At 45.6% G+C, this 21,976-nt stretch overlaps 1 protein-coding gene across 1 annotated transcript in view; it reads left to right on the top strand.

Moving 5' to 3' along the window:
• Positions 1 to 1,542: 1,542 nt before the first annotated feature.
• The window catches only part of LOC121847283 (nuclear factor 1 X-type-like), a 34,834-nt gene continuing 14,400 nt past the window's right edge, over positions 1,543 to 21,976 (top strand). Inside the window, exons 1-2 of the mRNA XM_042327886.1 lie at positions 1,543 to 1,698; positions 2,237 to 2,798. Coding sequence (XP_042183820.1) covers positions 1,558 to 1,698; positions 2,237 to 2,798 — 703 coding nt within the window. The 5' untranslated portion in view covers positions 1,543 to 1,557. The remainder of the gene's footprint in view (positions 1,699 to 2,236; positions 2,799 to 21,976) is intronic.

Genomic DNA, 21,976 nt, shown 5'->3' with positions numbered 1-21,976 from the left:
ACCCATTTCCCACCATTTTATTGCTCGTTTGCCTATTCGATATGTTGGTGTTCCTCCTTTTACCCTCCGTAAGACATGCAGTGTACTGTATATGCTTTGGTTTTAAAGCACCCAGCGTTACATTGATGCATCTTCTCTCAGGGTGGGAAAAAGGGTGGGTTTGTTTCCCCCTCTTTGTTCCTGTGGTAAATCCAAGACCAGCTGCCGGTTGTGGGGTCTGGTGGGATTTTGGAGCTGTGTGTTTTCTCTTGCCATCCTGTGCCAAGGTGGCGTTACGCAAGCAGAAAGAGAGGGTGGGGGTAGTGAGATGAGGCAATGGCGGCCATACTGGAGATGGAAGCAGACTGAAGGTAGCTAGGATTGGTGTACGAGAAATGCATGTCCCCTGAACTTTGCCTATGTGTCAGATAGGAACTTGGCGATTTGGCAAAGTGTGCACTGTCGGACAGGACTGCGTACACTCTTTCTCTCCCGCTCTCCCTCTCTCGCTCTCCCTCTCTCATTCTCTCTCCGGCTCTCTTCCTCTCTTTGCCACTAACCCCCCCTCCTTTCTCCTTTCCCTCCCTTTCAGCTCTTGAAGCTAACGCATTGGCTGGGCTACAGGCATCTTGTTGCCAAATAGGTGGGCCCTACTCGTGTTGGCAAAGGCTCAAGCAATGGTTAGGGAAAGAACGCGGAGAGGACGAGAGACGGCGAGAGAGAAACAGAGAGAGAAAGAGAGAGAGTTGGAGAGAAAAGGGGAAAAAAGAAGCAGCACTCGGCTTTGCCAGCGGTCGTACGCGCTCGTCCAACATTGATTCGGTTCTCTCCTTTTTTTCCTATTCTGTGCTCTGCACTCCCCAGCCCCCCCGCCTGTGTGTGTCTCTCTGAGTCGTACACGGGGCCCACAGATCTGAGCAAACACCACTACCAATTACGCTTTGCCAAGGATTTTTTTTTTGCTTTATTTCCTCCTTTTTGGAGGGGGAAGCGCAAAAGAAGAGTGTTTATTTTAAGTGTGTCTATTCCAGTTGTTATATTTAGATAATTTTTGTTCTTAAATACCATTCACTATTTCTTTTTTTTTAACCATATTTCCATTATTTCTCAATGTTAGTTTTCTTCTCTTTAAATTGGGGTATTTTGTCTTTCCGTCCCAGATTTAACCAGCGATCCTTTGCGTCATTACGCTGTGACCCCCAAAACACCCGGGGGGGTATCTTGTTTTGTTTAACTTTGTTCCACTGCTTACTGTGGACAACTGGAGATTCCTGAGATCTTCTGCTAATTATCTTTTTTACCCTCAAGTTTTTTCATCTGCACATTTTTTACACCCTGTTAAACCAGCACTTGCTGTACATTTGTGAGTGCGGGGAAAAAAGTGGTGTTGGAGAATTCTTTTTCATTTTGAACGTTGTGCCAAATTTATGATGAGAGTGCAAAATGGTAACTACCAGACCGTCTGTCTTCCTATTGCAGTGTGTTTTTGTGGTGATTTCTGTCCTCTTTTAGTTTGTTGTTGAAATGTGAGTCTGGTTAGACTTCTTTTGCATGGCAGCAGGAGAGATAGGACATGGTATGGCAGATCTTTTAGCAGCACATTTTAACAGTGGTCTTGTGGCGGCTAAGATTGGCGGTGAACGACCGGTGTGTGGCAACCCTGGCACAGGAACACTATGGCGAGATCTAGGCATTGTCGCTGAGCGATGTGTAGTGAAGGTATTATGGTATAGCTGAATAACTTCTCCTTCACAGTGGATGTAAAAATAAAAAAAAGTGTTTGCTCACTTTGGCTTGAATTTTTAAAATCTCGTTTGTCTTTTAAATTTAAATTAATCTGTTATTACAGATTAATATAGTTTTTAAATGTGCTTTCAGGTTATATTTTTTTGTAAGAAGGACAGGACCAGTAATTTACTATTTGCATTGTAATTGTATGTACCTACAGTATTATTACATTTTGGATATGATTATTATGATTATGATTATTATTATTATTAGCATTATTATGTCAGTTAGTGGTATTGTTGGTAATGCTAGCCCTGTCTAAGTAAATCGTTTCTGAACTGTATCCCCTCTATTGGCAGTGCATTAAAATTCTATCAAAACAGGAATTATTTTGGGGTAAAATGTCAGTAAATTGCCTCATCGCTCTTCTATCTTCAATAACTGATCTTCAGCTGCTTGCATGACACCATACTGCATGAGAATAACAGAGCACCCTCTCTCTCTCTCTGTCTCTCTCTCCCTCTATTAGGATGAATTTCATCCCTTCATCGAGGCCCTTCTCCCCCATGTCCGTGCCTTCTCCTACACCTGGTTCAACCTGCAGGCACGCAAACGCAAGTACTTCAAGAAGCACGAGAAGAGGATGACAAAGGATGAAGAACGCGCAGTGAAGGACGAGCTGCTGGGTGAGAAGCCCGAGATCAAGCAGAAGTGGGCGTCGCGGCTGTTGGCCAAGCTCCGAAAGGACATCCGGCCCGAGTTTCGTGAGGACTTTGTGCTCACCATCACAGGCAAGAAGCCCCCCTGTTGTGTACTCTCCAACCCCGACCAGAAGGGCAAGATCCGCCGTATCGACTGTCTCCGCCAGGCTGACAAGGTGTGGCGGCTGGACCTGGTGATGGTCATCCTGTTCAAGGGCAGCCCCCTGGAGAGCACGGACGGAGAGCGGCTGGTCAAGTCGCCCCAGTGCTCCAACCATGGCCTGTGCGTCCAGCCCCACCACATCGGCGTGTCCGTCAAGGAGCTCGACCTCTACCTGGCCTACTTCGTCCACTCACCAGGTCAGTTGGTGAACGCCTTACAGCTTTTCTGTCTATTCCACACAAACACACACACACACACACACACACACACACAACACACACACACACACACACACACACACACACACACACACACACACACACACACACACACACACACACACACACACACACACACACACACACACACAGGTCAGTTTGTAAAGCCTTTTGCAGCCACACCCTAAGCCTTGCCAAACCCTGCTCCTCCCCGTGCACCACTAGACCAAATGCTAGCCTGTGATAAATAAAGAGAATTGCCTCCAAGTGTAACGCCTTATCAACATTACAATTATAATACAGCACATTACAGAACACATTTGACACCACTGACACACCGTTTAGTCTGTGTGTTGTTTTTGAGTTGTGTATGTGTCTTTAAATGTGTGCTTATCCAGAGATAAAGTCTGTGCTGGTAAATTTGTTCAGGTGCTTGTGTGCAAATTTGTCTGAATTTAAATATGCATGTTTAGGGGTGTGTTGTCTGTAAACAAACACATCTGCAAATGTGTTTGTCTCTGCGTGTGCTAATGTGCACAGTAATTGTCTGGCTATAAATGAGTGTCTTTAAGGCTGTTTTGTGAGTGTGTGTGTGTGTGCGGTGTGTGTGGCGTGTGTGTCGTATGTGGTGTGGTGTGTGTGTGTGTGTGTCAGTAGCAGTCTGTCGTGTGTCTGTGGGCTGAAGAGCGTGGTGACAGCTGGCCCAGTCCCAGGTTGTTTGGGAGGCAGGCGATTGAGGCAGGGAGAGCCGCCCCGTCTCCAGCCTCAGCCTCCCGCGCTCTACTCTCTCTGGCACCGCAGCCCACCTCACAGTCAGCCCTGCTTCGGTCGCTTCGCCAACACACACTCGCTCCCGCTCTCTCACACACACTCTTATAGCTTATACACGGAGACTCCCATACACTAATGCAAACAAACACACACACACACACACATGCACACTGCTTACAGAGACAACCCTTCTCTATATTAGCTCGTCAGTTTGGTTTAGTTTGTTTATGCACTTTTTTATTTGTTCAAATTCAACACAGGTGTTTCCTCAACAAACTTTATATGATACTGTATAAGCAGTCCTTTTTCATCAGTTACTTGTATGGAACATGTGGATACTTACTTTGGAATGGAAAATGTAATGTTGAAATAGAGGAGACCCCGGTGTCAAGGAAATGTATAGAATATATTGAATTTTACGTTTCTCTTAGTCTGGTGGATACACAGAGCCCCCCATGTCGGAGGTCAAATGTTCCGCAGAATTTTAAAGATGAATTTGTTGTTTATTATATATTAGCTGTATAGATAGCTTGTCTTGGGTATCACAAAAATAATGCCACACTTTGTTCTGTAAATTATCATAAATAATAATAGTAATAATAATATTATTTATTCAATAATACATCTGAACCTGTCTCTGATTACACAAGTTAATTTATCTTTTTCTATTCCATGGCTTTGATCATGAGAAAAGCAATAAAGGACTGCATGAAATAGTTTTGAGTCTTGACATAGCACATTTTTCATGTATATGAAGTAACCTTGCAATTTCTGTCTGACACTACATTTGTTGTTTGAAGATTTTGCTTTTGGCGTTCATTATTTTCTATAACTGAACAGTCCACTGTGATCGTGCTGAAACAAATCTTCCATTTGTTTTCTGTGTTTCCTATTGTTGGTTAGAAATGAAACACTCAAGTGAAAAGTGTTGTCAGGTATGCTGTGGGTGCAGTTAGTTGATTGACTCAGGTATGGGCTGATGGAACCCTCACGTACATAGAACCCTCTCCTGCGTTGGTTATCCATTAGTATAGGGCTAAAGAAACGTATTGTCTTACACCAGGCAAGCGTACAGTTACAGAACCCTAATTCTGCTTCTTGGCACCGTGGTGCTGCAGACCTCTGTGACAGAGTACCCCATGCCGTGTTCTTTTCAGCACAGTGTGTAACTCAGCGTCAGTTAGCTGGGCCTCTGTGAGCTCGTCTTCCTGTTTCACAATGTGCTGCCGCTAACCCAGGCTCAGATTAGCTCCCTGTGAAGCCGCCCCTTAGAGCTTAGCTCTTTTACCCTGTGCCAGTATTCACCAGTCATCCCGATACTGTTTTACCCTTCAGTGTGTTTGTGTGTGTGTGTCTATATCTCTGTGTGTGTGTGTGTGTGTGTGTGTGTGTGTGTGTGTGTGTGTGTGTGTGTGTGTGTGTGTGTGTTGTGTGTGTATGTGTGTGTGTGTGTGTGTGTGTGTGTGTGTGTGTGTGTGTGTATCTGTGTGTGTGTGTGTGTGTGTTTACGTATGTCAAGATTAATTTATTTTCTGAAACTTAAATGGTTGCTGCAGTTCAGCAAAATTAAATATAGTATTCCTTCACTTCCCACTGGGCACAGACGTCAGTTCAACGTCTAGTTTTGGTTTACATTTGGTTGAGTTGTCAGCTAACGTGAATTCAACTGAATTTTTTTCCACAGTGTCATTGGATTTGGGTTAAAAGATGGGTAAAATAGGAAATTCCCTTACATTGATGATTTTTTGCCAATGCAATCAGTTTTCCACGTTGATTCAACGTCATCACATAGAATATTTTGGTTAAATGATGTGGATACAACGTCAATTGTTGTACCTTTGTGCCTCTGTACAGGGTGCTATTCCATCATAAGTCATTGTTTTTTGTTACCTTTTGTTGAAATCGTTGTTTCCCTGCATCTTTGTTCACACTCATGTCAGAGAATAGAAAGTGTTTTAAAAGCTGGGTCTAAGCTGCCCTTGTTGGCAAATGCACAAGCCTTCCAGGCCTCCTCACTTCTACAGAGACGGCATAGAACTGTCGGCTGACAGCCATAGGCTCCACCTGGTTCTCCTGCCCATAAGCTTCACCACCGTAACACCTCAACAGCAGCCCACACTCCCTCCACTGTACACTGCAAGAATGAAAAGTACCATCTTAAAAAGCACGAACCAGTAGAGCCTCTGAAGGAGCTGGGGTTAAAAGTCCACTGAGTGTAAGGGAGAGAGGGGGAACAGTGAGTGGTTCCATTCTAACCTTTGGAGTGGCAACGTTACTGTTTTATTCTTAGCTCCCAGGGTGTCTGTGTCTTTCAGAAGCTATTAGAGTCCAGGCCTTATCAGTGCATCTGAGCCATCGGTGTGCTGCAGTTCTTCTGCCCACTGATGTCACCGTCGCCAGCTGCAGGTTTTTCCATCGCAGTATGAGTGACAGGAGACTCCTCTCCTCCTCTGCAGTAGTGCTTTTGTCCAATTATAGACTTAGGCCTTATGGGCGGGGCAGTGAGGGCTAGCTATTACTGATCAAAGCAGCTTACACTGCCGCTCCACAGCTGCAAGGCCCCTTATCAAAAGTATATTAGACAAATACCTGGCTGTTCACCCAACGTAATGCAATTGCATTTAACCTGTAAGAGTCAGTCACCCAGGACTGGTTGTCCTGAGGTAATTCCTGATGCTGCTGATGATAATGGTTCAGGGATGTGGAGGAAGAACGGGCTGAGCTCATCTTTGATCAGATGTTGAATAAAGCACGGCTCAGCCAGTCAGGCCCTGCCAAGGCCCAGCTCAGGTCACTGCGCGATGGGAAAAGTTCATGTTTTTGTGTGGTGTGTTCCATATTTGTCAGTCTGATGAATCGCCGCTGTTCCAGTATTAGTCATGTTTGGAGCGTGCTCCCTCTCATACGGCTCTCATTACTGCTCTGTTATGATAAAAAGATGTTTCTGAGTGCACCCCTAATCTGTCCACCATGCTAGGAGAGATCTTGTCCAGGGATGTGCATTGTTGGGTCGCTGACCTATGCCAGCTCCACGGTGCGGTAAACTCTGGCGCTGACCCGCCGGGACAACGAGCCCATCTCCATCTCCCAGACTCTCCATCTCGCAAACCACGGGAGAGAACAGAGAGAATGATTTAACCAAACCGAACAAAGAGAGTGAGCGCCTTGGAGACCGACAGAGACTTAAGACTTAACACCCTGTCAACCTTATCTATCGTACAGATTTAATATGATTTGCACAATATCCTGAGCTTTAAAATGAGATAATGGTATTATCAGATTTTTCGAATGAATATGATGTTGCCAAATATGACGCAGTATTTTATTTCACAAAAAAAATACAGCCAGCCCTTTGCGTCTTTGTCTTTGTCTATTATGAAGGCAGGCCTGGGAAGGTTTGAGGGTTGTGGATGGGCGTTGGTCCTATGTTCTCTGATTCTGCTGTTGCACCATTCTGTCTCATTCTGTTTCTGTCCCTGTGCCCAGACACAGAGAGAGTGTGGATGGGACCACACAGTCATGTGGATCCTTTAAGTCTGGGTACGTCATGCTTTGGCCAAGAGTGTTTGTCTCTCAGATATAGGGTCATGAAGGAAAAGCGGTGGACGTTAAAAGTATTTTAAAAAGAACCATGAGTTTTACAGGAAAAAATATCTGCTCTTTTCCTTGGCCGATAAACAAACTGAACTGCAGACTTCTGGAAGAAGAACAGAACTGTGTTCCTCCAATGTTCTGGCATGGGTCTGTAACCCGGGCCGACAGAGAAATACTGAGAACCGGCGCGACGGGGGCCACATTCATCTCGTGTGAAAAACACCCCGTGAACGCTCTCAATGGAAAGTTTATATGCTGTTGTCATTTGAATAAATGCACCAATAATGTTTGAACGTCGGCGAGCCACTCATGACATAACAGTGTAATTGACACAGTGGCGTTTTTAATATGCAAAGGGTGCAGGGATCTCAAACAGCCTAGCTTGGCCCGTCTTCAGGGCCCTAGTTTTCCCACTTCCCTTTTTGTGTGTGTGAGGAGCGCAGAGTGTATGGAATCCCTGGTAAACAGATTATTCGAGGGTGATAGGAAGTCTGAGGAACAGATGAAAAGACTCAACCCGTTAGGCGGTTAGGATTGCAGGGACACTGTGCGCTCCTTCACCACTTTTACCCATAATTCCTCCATAATCACAGTGCATTTACTGGCTTGTTAGTACACGGGCATACTTTATCACAGTATCCGATTTTCTTTATAAAAACAATACATTCAGTGTCACTGTTTCCTTTAGGCATCTTGGTTTTAGCTGTCCCAAGAAAAATGGTGTTTGTTTTTTAAATTTCGTATTACAAATAATTCATTATTTTTTCAAAAATGTTATCTACAGTGACTGAGGATTTTAACGGTATACCCTTTTGGTCGCATTTTTAAATTTTATTTTCTCTTAATTATGATTTTGTGCTTATCATTTTATTTTTACTGATTTAAAATGGACACATATTTACCGGAAATACTTTAAAAAAATAGTTATCGTAGTTAAATAACACATAGCAAGCACAGCATCATGGGCACGGTAACATATATACTTGTTTAGTTGTCTCAGCCCTCCTTAAAATATGATTTTGTTCATCTTCATCTGAATGAAAAGAGGGGCTACAAGGAGGATGAGCTGGGATGTTTGTTTTTGTATTTTTTGTATATTTTTTTGTCTCTAATGCTGTGTCGTCTCACTGCTTGATTTCTTATAGCCTTTTTGTACAGACGCCAGGCATGAAATCTGTCTGTCCCCAAAAACATATACCCACGCAGGAGGGGTGGACTGGTCTTCCTCAGCTCCCTGTGCCACGGAGCGAGGGAGCGAGAGAAGGGATGAGAGCTGCCCGCCCAGTTCCCAGCCAGATTCTGATCCGCTCGCGCTCGGCCCAGTAGAGCAGAGCCGGGGAAAGGCTGCCCTGTAATTGCGACAGCTCTTTCCGTACGGAACCCGGGACAGTGGAGGCACAGACAGTCTGGGAATACTGATACGGCATCTCTATGTTATTTACTCCCTATCAAATTCTGCCATTTAAATAGAGTAGCAACATAGTTTCCCCAAAAAATGTTTTATGAGAACTCTAAATATTTCATTCTATATCTATTATTATGATTTATTGTATTATTGTTAGTGGTATTATTAGTAGTAATTGTGGCCGTAGTGACATCACTCAATCTAATGTAATGTAAAAGAATAGCTCTAAATACAGATGATGCAAAATGCCATGGTGAAAACAAAGAGAGGCAGGGCAGAACTCAGTGTGGCTGGTTGGCAACGTTTGGCACCCAAAGCTGCAGCTCTGTTTGGAAGGTGCCAGCTTTTCAAACCGCCGCACAGCCTCTGCCAGCCTCTCCTTCTGATCCTTTCTTTCTCTCGTTTTTAACCTTTTTTCAATGGTTTCGATGAACACTTCCCCCCTTCGCGGCCTCATCTCCCTCCGCCATGTCTGTGGCTTTTTTAGCGAGCCGAGGGAAATATCAGCGCTAAAATGTAGATGATATAGTATATTATTTTATATTTATTGACCTCTTTATGTTTCATAATATATTAATCACCATTTTATCAAACAGTGATACATTGTGAGAATATTTTCATATGACGTTTTAGTGTTGATACTTTCAGTGTGATTGTGGTGTAAGGGATACTGGTCCAAAACAAAATGGAGGCTCATTCTCAGATCTTGCCCAATGAGAAAGGAGATTGACTTCATGCTAAATAACAAAATGGTATGTACTAAGTAACAACAGTAAACTGCATAGTAAACACGCTGTAAAAATAAATCTATATTCAAAATAACATAAAATAGTAATTCTTTATAGATTATTTCCCCAGCTGCTATAGCATTTTTCCCCACATCTAGCAGCTGAACAGGGAGAGAGAGAAGGTGTCTTGTGAGGGGGCGTGATGAGCCCCTCTTTTGTTCATTGAAATAACAGGGAGGTGAGGGAGAGAGAGGTAAGGGCATCACTCCCTTTGGAGGACATGGTATGGGGGCACTAGCATACATACAATACAGCTATGTCTGTGTATTTAGTCATTCTACATATGGATATAGCCTACAAGTGCAGTATGTATTGTAGAAACTGTAACTGCATTTAAAGTTTTTAATAGTTGGACATGCTAATGCTACAATTACATTCCTAGCCCTGCAGACAAACACAGTTCTGTTTTAGTACAATATTAACCGCCATTCAGGGATATCGTGATGTTTAATGCTGTCTGTGTTGATGAGCTGAGATTCCCTGGCGGTCTCAGAACCTCTCTGCTTCCGCATCACTTAAAGGCGTGTGCGTCGTCGGAGCTCTGCCACGCCAGCTGACAGCCAGGGGACGCAGGGTGTAAACTAGGTGCTAATGCGTCCGTTTGCCTGTTTGTCAAGTGCAAATGTTTTAATTAATGGGAATCTGATAAATAAATAAACCCGCAACGCCTCTGAGCAGCTGAAAAACAAACAGGCCTTTGCCGAACCAACAGAGGAGACAGCACTTTTGATCATATCAAAACAATGATAGTATTTCCACTAGTTTTTCACTCTCTAAATGAATTAGTTAATAAACAATTGGCCCATTCTTTTAGATACAGTAATTTAGTCATGATGGCATTGTGAGACTTGCTACTCAAAACTTACTTCTAAAACTCAAATTAGGAGAAAAGTTTTCAGAAATGTATCGTGCTGATACTATACAGTTGTGTACAGTTATGAATGGGCAACATTTGACCAAGTGGAAACTGTCTGTTTCATTTAGACTGCTCAGTTCCTGCTCATAACTGTTATATTGATTATTTTCTCATAAATGTACTCATGGTTGTGGGAGAATAGTATACAATAAAACGCATGCACACACACCTTTTATTATTTTGTTGAGTCTGTTGAAGATTCATGCTATTCTACTGGGTTCTGCTGCCCAGTCCAGTCATTCCCTCCTTAAAGAGGAAGCAGGGCTCAGCTCGACTCGGCTCTGGGCTCCGGCACAAAATCATCTGACAATCTCACTTCATTTTGCTGTCTGTTTGCTTTTCATATGGACTGGAGGCTCCATTTCACAGGCATAATTTGGGATGGTAACATTCTCATTATAACCGTCAACTGTCAACACTTCTGCACTCACCTATAATTTCAGACTCTTGAATTCTTATTGGCAGTTCCAATGCATTTCATAAAATAATAAAAAACAACATGTTTCTTTCACAAGCAGTAAGAAACTATGGAGAAGATTAAAGCAGGAAGTAGCACGTGTATGAGATTGCTCAGGTTTGTTTGGCCGTGCATATTGGTGTATTTACTTATGAGCTTTCACATTTTGGAAGTCACCTCATTGTGTTTTGGGCTATTTAGTGTCTGAGGCCGGTGCCTGCCCTTTTGATGCACACAACCATACCTGTGCTTTGAGGTAATTGACCAGAAAGCCCCTGCAAGGGGTTGCCATGGCACCTACCCCTGTTCCCTGCATACCTTTGCTGGTCGGTATCCAAGGTGCTTCTAGGACAGCTCCTATTGGCACACAGAGTGTGGTGCTGGGCTGTTGCTGTGGCACTCTGACCCGTAACGTAGGCAACCACAGGGCACAGAGCTGCCAGAGGAATCCACTCCGATCTGTTTCACCCTATAGACAGAGCATTACTAACTTGAATATGTCTGAATTCTAGCAGCAATGCCAATACAGGAATACATACTCAAAGAGAAGATTCACTCCACCTTGGTCTCCTTTAGTCAAACCCATCTGAGGGATCTCTGAGACCCTGGTTCAGAGGTTAGCTCCAGTGGGCCTGTTTACAGACCTACGTTTGTTAATTGAATAACTTCTAAAGGTGCAGTAGTGACTATCCTAGGTGACCCATCCTGTGCACACAGGAAGTGTCTCCGTGTTTTGATGGCCCAGTTATGAGATTAGTTCAAATGGAGGGCCTATGAGAGAGCCTCCTCTCATGGGGCAGAGCTACTGTAGCGTTCAGAGCCACCCTCTGAAAATATTGTTATACTTCATAAACATGAGGCTACATCTCTTTCCCTTTCATTTTTCAAACGCAATCTGTTTTGCCCTTCAAAACAACCAAGAGATCCCCGAAGATCTCAACTCCTATGAGTGAGTCTATGTATGTTTATGTGTGTGTGTGTGTGTGTGTGTGTATGTGTGTGTATGTGTGTGTGTGTGTGTGTGTGTGCAATAGTGGCAGAGCGAGCGACAACAAACGGCATCCGTAGCACAGCATATGTGTGCCTGCTTCTTTCCACAGTCTCCCAGTGCTCCCACTCACCCACCCAGCACCTGAACCCCAGTTTACACCTGGTGCCACACACATCACAACACACACACATCTAGCAGTGGACATACGTGACCTTACAGTCCCTGGGAAGGCCCAGGACCTGGGATTCACCTCACTGCTCATTCTGGGTGCCCCTGCCCTGAGTGGAGGGTGTACAGAATGGCTACAGCAGGCCCTGACTTGGTCCCCTCCACCGGTCCTAGACTGGGTGCAATCTGTCACCACACTGGACTGGGAAACTTGGATTTGTTGGTTTAGGTCCAATAACATATGGTATGTTTTGTCAGAATTCACTTTGAATTCAAATGGCCTTAGGGATGATGTTCAAATAATGGTAAAGTCAGGAATTCTTGACGTGAGATGTTTGCAGATCTCTTTGCCTTATAGTTTTGTGCTAACATGCACTAGTTGCTGTATGATCTGACTCAGACCACCCTGCTCCAGAGTTGCACTCAAGTTTCCATTATACTACTTTGTTTAATATGATCGAGGCTCTCCTCCAGCAACCCAAACCTACAGGGGAGCATCAAAACGGAATTACCTGAGCCTGAGTCCCTCTGCACATGCTCCTTAGCAGCACAGGCGGAGATTTAGAGGGTAATCCAAGCCGCTGTGTTTATTTAAGAGCTGATGATTTAGAGACTGACATTAAAAGGAGAGGGCAAACAATTTAAGAGACATTGTGAATGGAAGAGAGGAGTAGGTGTGGGCGGGAGAATCAGGACTGATGGCTCTATTCACACATCTCTTTTCAGGGTCTTTCCTGGCTCTGCTGCAAAAAAAGCAGAGATGACAGTGAATCTTAGCGTTAAGCAAATAAATCTGGCCTCCATTCTGTCGGTTAGATTTTTATCTGTGGTTTTGGCCCCAGAGAATACTGAGTCGCCTCCATGCTTATTTTTTATCTGTGGTTTTGCAGAGAATTGTACTTTTTTTGTTGTTGTTTCTGCTCCTTTCATCAGAGTTTATTTTACCTTCTGCTCTGGCTGCGGAATGGGTTCTAGTGAGAGCCGATTCACGCTGGTTCAGGAGTGACCTGGTGGAATATTCCATACCTCGGTCAGAGCTTTCTCTTTTACATGCAACAGATACTCTACAAATGCTTCGGCCAATTTTGGTTGCCTGGTTACCCAGACTCATTACTCTGGCCAAACGTTTGTTTCTTCTCCTCTGAATTTGACTCCCTCCCGGGCCCTTTTAGCACGGGTATTCAACTCTGACCCTGCGAGGTCCGGAGCCTGCTGGTTTTCTGTTCTACCTGATAATTAATTGCACCCACCTGGTGTCCCGGGTCTAAATCAGTCCCTGACTAGAGGGGAACAATGAAAAGACACAGTGGAACTTGCTTCGAGGTCCAGAGTAGAGTATGAGGGCCTTACATAATGCAAACACATTCAAACCATCTGATTGGTCTGATTGGTCCCAGAAACCAATGGGGTTGGGTCACAGAGCCAGAACACACATGGATAAAATAACATGACATTACATTTCACAACACTTTACCCAATGAGTTCAGGAAAACATCCATGTGTCATTGGTCTTGTTTTGATACTGTGGGTAGAGTCGATCCAGTCGCTATTTGTATTTGTATTTATATCAGGACCCCCCATGGTGGCATGTCTGTATGGCATGTCTTGGGGGACTGGGGTATGGCACGTCTTGTGGGGTATGCATGGGTGTCTGAGCTGTGAGCTAGTAGTTTAAACAAAAGCCGATGACTTTGTTTTGTACAACGCCCCATGTGAACACGAACGACTTCAATGATGGCAGATTCAGACTGAAGTATGTACAGTAGCGATCCATATAGCAGCCAAAGAATACCGTATGAGTCATCAGGCAAAAAATGTTGGGGTCGATTCTGACCGTTGTAATACACAATGAAAATGTAATGCTCTGGTGGAAGACCTGTTTTGATCTTTGGACAGGAAGTCAAATCCACAACCCTGGCACCCTCACAGGGAAATCCTTCTGATAAGAGACACGATTAACCTAACCATTTGAAGCCCTAGGTTCCTCACAGAGAGGACTCCTGTCTGTGCTCTCTGACTCAGATACCTATGTCACACTCCAGTCTCGTAGTTACATTCTATTCTGCTCAGCCAAATTACAGTGCATAATATGGTGTGGATTGTGTCAAATCGGTTGACATTGATTGAAGACATCTGCTTTGACATCATGTTTAAACCATCTTGGTTAGACACATTTGATATGTTTTCCAAAACCCACATTACAAAAAGAAGGCTCTATTCACACATCTCTTTTCAGGGGCTTTTTCTATGTGTGATATTATATAGCCTAATGCAAAACAAACAGTTCCAAATTACACACATTATTTTCCCATACTGAATCTTCCAAGGCGTTAATCAAATAAACCTTTCTTTCTCTCTTTCTCTCTTTCTCTCTTTCTTTTAACCAGTCTCTTTCTCTCTCTCTCTCTCTCTCTCTCTCTCTCTCTCTCTCTTTCTCTCTCTCTCTCTCTCTCTCTCTCTCTCTCTCTCTCTCTCTCTCTCTCTCTCTCTCTCTCTCTCTCTCTCTCTCTCTCCATCTCTCCATCTAATTTTTTCTTTCAGTAAAGTTGTCCTGGCCAGAACTCTAACTGAAATGGCCTTCAGTACAGAGGCTCTTTTGTGGTTGACGAGCTGTTTGTGAAAAATACCAGGGTTTTTCTCTGCGCCTCAGGTCCGTAGCTGTGTTTCTTTTCGGTCTGGTCCGGTAACACTCATGTCCTACACACACTGGGGGCTAAACCTTTTATTTTATTTTGGTTCGGTTTGGCTTCGAATGTCTTTCTGCTTATTTCTCTTTTTTTAAATTTACTTTCCTTGGCGTTGTGTAGCTTGAACGCCAGCTCTGAGCCTCTCCCCACTCGCCCTGATACATGCAGGCCAGCTGCACCGGACGCGGCTGTGTTGTCTGTGACATTTCGTGAGAGGACATCTGCTCACAGCCCAATCCCTGGCCTCTGAGCCGCCCCATCTCACTTAGCATGCTAGCCGCTGTGTCCGCTCTAACATGAGCTCACCAAGGACAGGGAGATGGCGGGAGTGCAATGTAGAGTAATCAGTGAGATGCGCTGGACACATTTTTTCACTAAGAAATCATGCAGATGATGCTTTGACAGCGGTAGTGAGTGGGAAGAGCATGTTATGCATACAGTTGTTGCATACTGGTTGTGTATTGTTTTGAAAGCTGTGTGTATGTTGACAAAATGGCATCCAATAAATTGGGTCATTTTTCAGCCTTGACACAAGGGCACGTGTGTCTCACACACAAACACACACACACACACACACACACACACACACACACACACACACACACACACACACACACACACACACACACACACACACACACACATTGGTTTTACTATCCAAGTGGGAACCTAAATATGTATTCCCATTCACAATCCTATTTTCCCTAACTTTAACCCTAACCTTACCTCAAACCCCTAACCCTAACCCTAACCCTAATTCTAATTCTAAACCTAACCCTAACTCCTAACCCTAATTCTAAACCTAACCCTAACCCGTAAGCTTAAAATAGCGTTTTTCCTTTTAGGGACCGGTGAAATGTCCCCACCTTTTTTCTTTCTTGTTTTACTATCCTTGTGAGGACTAGTAAAGTTAGACACCACACACACACACACACACACACACACACACACACACACACACACACACACACACACACACACACACACACACACACACACACACACACACACACACACACACACACACACACTCTCCCTCATGTGTTCTGCAAGCCCTGTCATTACTGCAGTCTTGATGCGGTCACTGGGTGGCACAGAGGCCTCTCATTATTGTCATTTTATGACAACTTTCAGCAGCACTCTCATTTCAGCTCCCATCTTTCTCCCCCTCTGCAGCACAGCCCTTCCTCCCTCTCTCATTTCAGCTCCCTATCTTCTTTCTCTCCCCCTCTGCAGCACAGCCCTCCCTCCCTCTCTCCCAGCCCTCTCAGGAAACCCATTTCATCCATTTCTCTGGCTGCTGGAATGGGAGAGTGTTTGTTTTTAGTGTGTAAACCATACTGAGACATATCCCCAGGGCCGGTCTCATTTGAAGTGTTTTGGCGAGGGGGCAGACAATTTGGTCTCGATTGGAAAAGTATGAAACGGGAGATTCAGCCATGGTATTGTTCTGCACTTTGACAGCGGCTGACAGTTATTGTGTTTAGTTTTGAATAACGGGGGTAGCTCTGATGTGACCCCGGTGCCCCAGTAATGTGTGTATTCAGCGGGAGGCTGGTGTTGTACCATACGTTAACAACGACTAAAGACTCTGTGTCATTAGTGACGTGTCTATGTGGGGAGAGAAGACACCCTACACCAGTCTCTCGCTGTTTTAGCTCCGAGGATTTATTACTTTTCCTCCGGTTTATTATACACTGTCATTTATTATCTTACCGACTGCAGTTGAATAAACTAGCCGGATTGAATTGGGACTTTCACACCTTCCCAGAGAGCTATGGGGTGACAGGGTTTATGGTGCTGTTATGGTGTGAAAGTTAGGAACACGGCGGGGCCAAGATGCTGTAGAGAGAATGTTGGAAAGGAGAGTGAGTGACAGAGTGAGTGAATGTGTGTGGGAGTGTGAGGGATTGATTTAGAGATAGCGTGTTATGGTGAGCAGCATGGCGAAAAATAGAGAGTTACATAAAGAGAGAGAGAGTTATGGAGAGAAAGAGAGGGAGAGAAAGAAAGAGAGCGTGTATAGAGGAAGGCCCTGGGGCAGTGGGGGAGTGAGAGCAGGCTGGTTTACCTGAGGACAGGCGGTAGATACATCCAGTTTGAGCTCAGCCCCTGGGCCCTCACTGGGTGTGAAAAGATCCTCTCTCCTTCTCCACCCCTCTCCTCCTCCTTTTACTGACACAGGTGTGTTTGAGGAGGGGAGGTAGGTGAGATAGGTGGTGAGATAAGGGCGGAGCATTAGGGAGGAGATGGGAGCTGGAGGAGGGCTCACATGAACATGGACCATCAACATAGCAGACTGTACCATGCAACCATTGGGGCTCCAGTGTCCCAGAGGAAAAGGCAACGGTTGGCAGGTGAGCCCTGTGTAGCTGTAGCACCGCTAGAGAAAGAGTATGGGAGTAAGATGTAGTAACTTCCTCTCTTGCCTTCCCTCTCCTGTCCCTGTGCCGGTCCTCCTGTCCCTGTGCCACTTGGGCCCAGCCTGTTAGCATGAGGCTGTAATTAGCACTTCTAACATTGTTAGCCTCTAATTTCATTTTGTAAGAGAAGCCCCATGACTGAGTCTGCTGGTAATGCAGAGAGTTGACTCAAAGTCACAGAGTTTCCCTGTGTGGCTGCTTCCAGGTTCGACCAGGGCCGTAAGTTCATGTGCATGTTCCGCTGGCTAATTAGGATAAAGCCACAGTGGGGTAAATGCTCCTTTAGTCAGAGCCTGACCTCCCCCAGGCTTTAGCAGTGTGAAAGCATGGCCTGTGCCCTCCCTCAATGGGAATTGTTCTTCAGTTTAATTATTTTCCACACACTCTCCTCCAGGCCTGCAGTCAGGGAAAATCTCCAGGCCTTGTGATGGGATTCCCTGCTTGTAATGGGTGAATAGGTTCAAAGCAACCAACCAGGCTGAGTGTGTGTAAGTTCAGGTGTAACGTATTATCTCTGCTTTTTGTTCTGTGCATCTGATAGTAGGGAATCCCTGAGATCATGTCAGGTGGGGATGAAAAGAATTCTGTTTATAAGCCTGATCCAGTCAGAGCTCTGAGGTCAAGTAAACAGTGAGGAGGCTCATAGCAGGGCTTCAGAGGCAAGCTGAATTAGGAATCAGTCAGGACCAATCAGAGAGCCATGAAGCTCTTTTAACACTGTGCAGGAGCCAATCAAAGAGTGAGAAGCACATTTTGGCATTAGGCTGGACCAATGGGAGGTGGAGGCCAGGTGCAAAGGCTGTCATGGTCCATTTGTGCTCCTCAGCGCGGTGGATCTCCTGAGGTCACGGAGCTGAAAATCACAGACATGTGGAATGCTGAAGCCTCGCCAACACAAACACGCATTAGGCCCGGCCGACCAGGTCCCATGGACCGTCTCTCAGGGGCAATGCTGCACATTGGGCCGTCCAGTCTCCAGCCCAACTCAGGGCTGTTCCCCTGAAGAAGGAGAAGGAGGACAGGTAGGGAGGTTTAGGGAACTGGTTGCACAATCACTCTGAGAGGAAGACACTAATTAGAGGCCACCTTCAACCTGAAAATAGTATGTTCACCTTCCCTGAGTCCATCTTCTTAGGTGAAGTTGAGGAAAAGAGAAATGTGCAGTTCTATGAAGAAGATATAGCGTTTTATTATGGGATATTAAAGGAGCACAGGGGGCTGTGAGCTGGTCTATTTGACTTAACCATAAAATGGTCTTTTAAGTATGGTCTCTTTAACAAAATCCTAATGATAATGATTATGTTATTAAACAAATAAACAAAGGGTTTATCCTGGCTGGACCAGTGCTGAGGTGCATTTTCTTCCCATATTCTTAACAGAGGCTATTTTGGTCCAGCAGAACTCTGTTGGCTGCAGCAATAGGAATGGAGCAGTTAGGGTTTCACTAGAGGAGAAAAAAAGGATTGTTGAATTATGAGTAAAGACAGCTGAGGCTAACCAGGTTTGGTTGTAGGGTAAAGTGGGGGGCTTATTGAAAAACAAAAGTCTATGACTCAGACACGCACTCAAAGAGAAATTTAGGCTGCAGGCTTTTCCCCCCACCAAAATTCAATGAAAACACATGGAGTCAAATGATATAAAAAAGAACACCTTCAAAAACATAAAACCCAGGGTTCATTACGGCCAAGAAAATGTTCCACGTATCCTCAGTGTTAATGCCAGAAGAGGAGGGGGGAGGGGATCCATCCTCACATTTGCTATCAATTTAGGGCACTGAAAATAAGCACCAGGTGTCTCTGGAGCCGAATGGAGGAGGAGGAATGTTTTCTCTATATAAAAAAAAATTAAATGGGGAGGGAGAGAGTGAGAGGGGGAAGAGGGGTTGAAGGGGAGAGAGAGGGGAGAGAGAGAGGGGGGAGGGAGGAGAGAGGGAAGGGAGAGGAGGGAAGGGAGGGAGGGGGAGGGGGAGGGAGGGAGGGAGGGGGAAGGGAGGGAGGGGGAGGGAGAGAGAGGGGGAGGGAGAGGGGGGGAAGGGAGGGAGGGGGAGGGAGAGAGGGGGGGAAGGGAGAGAGGGGGGGGGAGAGAGAGGGGGAGGGAGAGGGGGGGAAGGGAGAGAGAGGGGAGAAGGAGGGAGGGAGGGAGGGAGGGAGGGAGGGAGAGGGGGGAGGGAGAGGAGGGGGTGAGGGAGAGAGGGGGGAGGGAGAGAGGGGGGAAGGGAGAGAGGGGGGAGAGAGAGGGGGAAGGGTGAAGGGAGGAGAGAGAGGGGGAAGAGAGAGGGGGAGGGAGAGAGAGGGGGTGAAGGGAGAGGAGGGAGGGGGGGGAGGGAGAGGGGGGAGGGAGGGAGTGGGGAAGGGAGGGAGGGAGAGAGAGGGGGGAAGGGAGAGGAGGAGAGAAGATGAGGGAGGGAAAACGAGGGAGACAGATGAGGCGAGAGAGTATAGCAGTGTAATAATAGAAACCTGGGTAAATGAGAGGGCGCTGGCTGATTTGACCTCAGAGTGACCTGGGTCTGGGCTCAGTCAAGCCTCTCTCCACCTGCTGACCACACACGTAGCTATAGTTAACACACAAACAGGCCAAATATATACATGTCTTCTTAACTTGTATAGACACTATGCACACCTACTAACACTGCTTCCTAACTGCATGACAACAGGAGATATTCCCTGTGATGTCTCTGCGTATTTGATGAAGAGGATGTCTTTTGAGAAGACCATCAATATTTGTTTATTTGAACGACATGCTCCCCTCCAGTAGGTTAGGTATTTTAAGGTTGCCTCCATTGTAATATCTTAGAATGTGCTGTAATTCCTAAAGGATATTTCTGGTCTTATACTGTGTGGTGATGCTGTAATGTTACATGATCGACCTCACCTGATCAGAACTGCATGTCAGCAAACAAAATGGACAAATACACTGACTCCTCTCACACAAACTCCTCCATCCAAATGTTTCTTCCCGGGACAAAATGTTGCTCCTGTGTGGGAGAAACAGACGAAAGAAGAGGCCTGGAGAAAAAGCAGGAGGGAGAGCAGAGAAGGAAAGGGAGAATGTGAGAAGGAGGGAGGGAGAGTAAGAGAGAGACCAGATGTGTCTTTTGTTTAGATTTGAACAGGGTGGAAAGGAAGGGTGTAGGAGTTAGGGCGGAGAGGTGGAGGGGGATTGGAGGAGTGTTATGAAACCAAACCATTCATAGTTGAGCGGCTGCATGTAGGAAGGAGGCTGTACAGTACGGTACGCGTGTGATTACCTACCAGCAAACCACATTCATTATCCTAATTGCTACAATGGTGCCGGCGGTCGGGACTGAGAGGGGCGACCGAGAGTGAGCCACGCTGTTAACATTTGTTAGGCTCATTGACTCAAGAATTCACTGTCTCTGTCATTTTAGGCAGTGCAGAATGGTGGTGGTATTCTCATACTAGCCGGTGGCAGTATAACAATGAAAAGGGATAGGGATTGCAAGCCCATTGTTCCAATGGAATACTGTTTGGTTCATGTGGGATCGGTACAGCTGGAGCTAAGCAGATGAACGTGCTGACGGTTTTAGCGTAGCACATGTGTGATCGTGAGCAGACAGAGACACACAAAACGCAAGCTGTTTTCCACCAAATTGAAATCAAACCAATTAGGAAATGGTGCCAATTGTGACCACCCTTATGGTGTATTGTACAGTCGTTTATGAAACACTGTTGGCCATCACCAAATGAGGCCCTAAGTTGCTGAAATCTCTCCATCCCCCTCTCTCTCCAGCTGTGTTTGTGTGTTTGTTTACTCTATCTGTCCCTAATCTGGATTTGTGTCAGATTCTTTATGAGATAAGATAATTTCAGTAATATGATTGTGATAAACAGTCCTGGGCTCTCTAGCTCCACCTCTGCATATTGTGGCTTTCCTCTCCCTTTAGCCGTTAGCTTGACTTAACTATGTGCATCATGTGTTTCTACGTTTTGGCCAGAGGAGCTGTGTTCTTCAAACAGTGGAGAAATCCCTGATCAGGACAGTCTGTTAGTAGGTGGTTGGCAGGAACTCTCTCTCTCTCTCTTCTCTCTCTCTCTCTCTCTCTCTCTCTCTCTCCCCCTCCCTCTCTAGTGTGGTGCAGGGCCAGGGGACTCCTGGGAAGACAAGCCATCCTCTCTCCCTGTCCAAGGTGGCTGCTGCTGACGCAGCCAAAGTAAATGACTCTCTTCCTTGGACGGCTGTGCTGGGAGATGGCTGTAGAGGAGGAAATTCTCTCTGTGTGTGAGTGTGTATGAGTGCAGACTGCAGACTGTATTCGTGTGTGTGTTTATATGTTGTACTGGATGTGTACCCTTTGTATAATAATCTGTGTGTGTGTGTGTGTTTGCGCAGCGAAGCTTATTTATTGTGGTTGGTCTTTTTACGAGGGCCAGGAATAGCGGTAATGCTATGAGAGGAATGGGGGCTGCCTGGCTAGCTTGGGGCAGCGGCGCTGCGTCAGGTCGCATCGCTGGAGGTCGCATCGCTCATGGATGATATCAAATTTCCTCATCACATCCTCATTGGCTACACCCACCCAGCCCCCCACATTTTCTTGGGGTCACCACAAACCCACAGGATTGAACCAGACCACACACAAGGGGAAAGGCTGGGAGAGAGGAGAGGGACAGAGAGCCAGACAGGGCTTGTAGTTGGATATCTTACAGCGAGGAGGAGGAACAGAAGAGTGGAAAGATGAGGTTAAGGATGAATGTGGGTCTGGACAGCTCTAGTGGTCATGGGGAGAGCCCTCAGAGAGAAGGAGAGAGAGATAGAGAGGGGGTAGAAGGAGGGAGAATGAGAGAGAGAGACTTATCTCAGAGAAGAGAGTGGTAACTGGAGATGAGGAGCTTATGGTGACCTCAGCAGGTCTCTGTTGAACCCATGTTAAATGGAGAGGTAATACATTGATGAATGGAAGAATAGATAGATAGATGGATGGAGGGATGAAAGGCTTTGGTCTGTGGTGGCCTGTTTGTCTGTGGTG

The sequence above is a fragment of the Oncorhynchus tshawytscha genome, linkage group LG09 (assembly GCF_018296145.1).
Source record: "Oncorhynchus tshawytscha isolate Ot180627B linkage group LG09, Otsh_v2.0, whole genome shotgun sequence".
NCBI lineage: Eukaryota > Metazoa > Chordata > Actinopteri > Salmoniformes > Salmonidae > Oncorhynchus > Oncorhynchus tshawytscha.
Note: the sequence above shows the minus strand (reverse complement) of the source record. Positions and strands in the feature narration are given on the sequence as shown.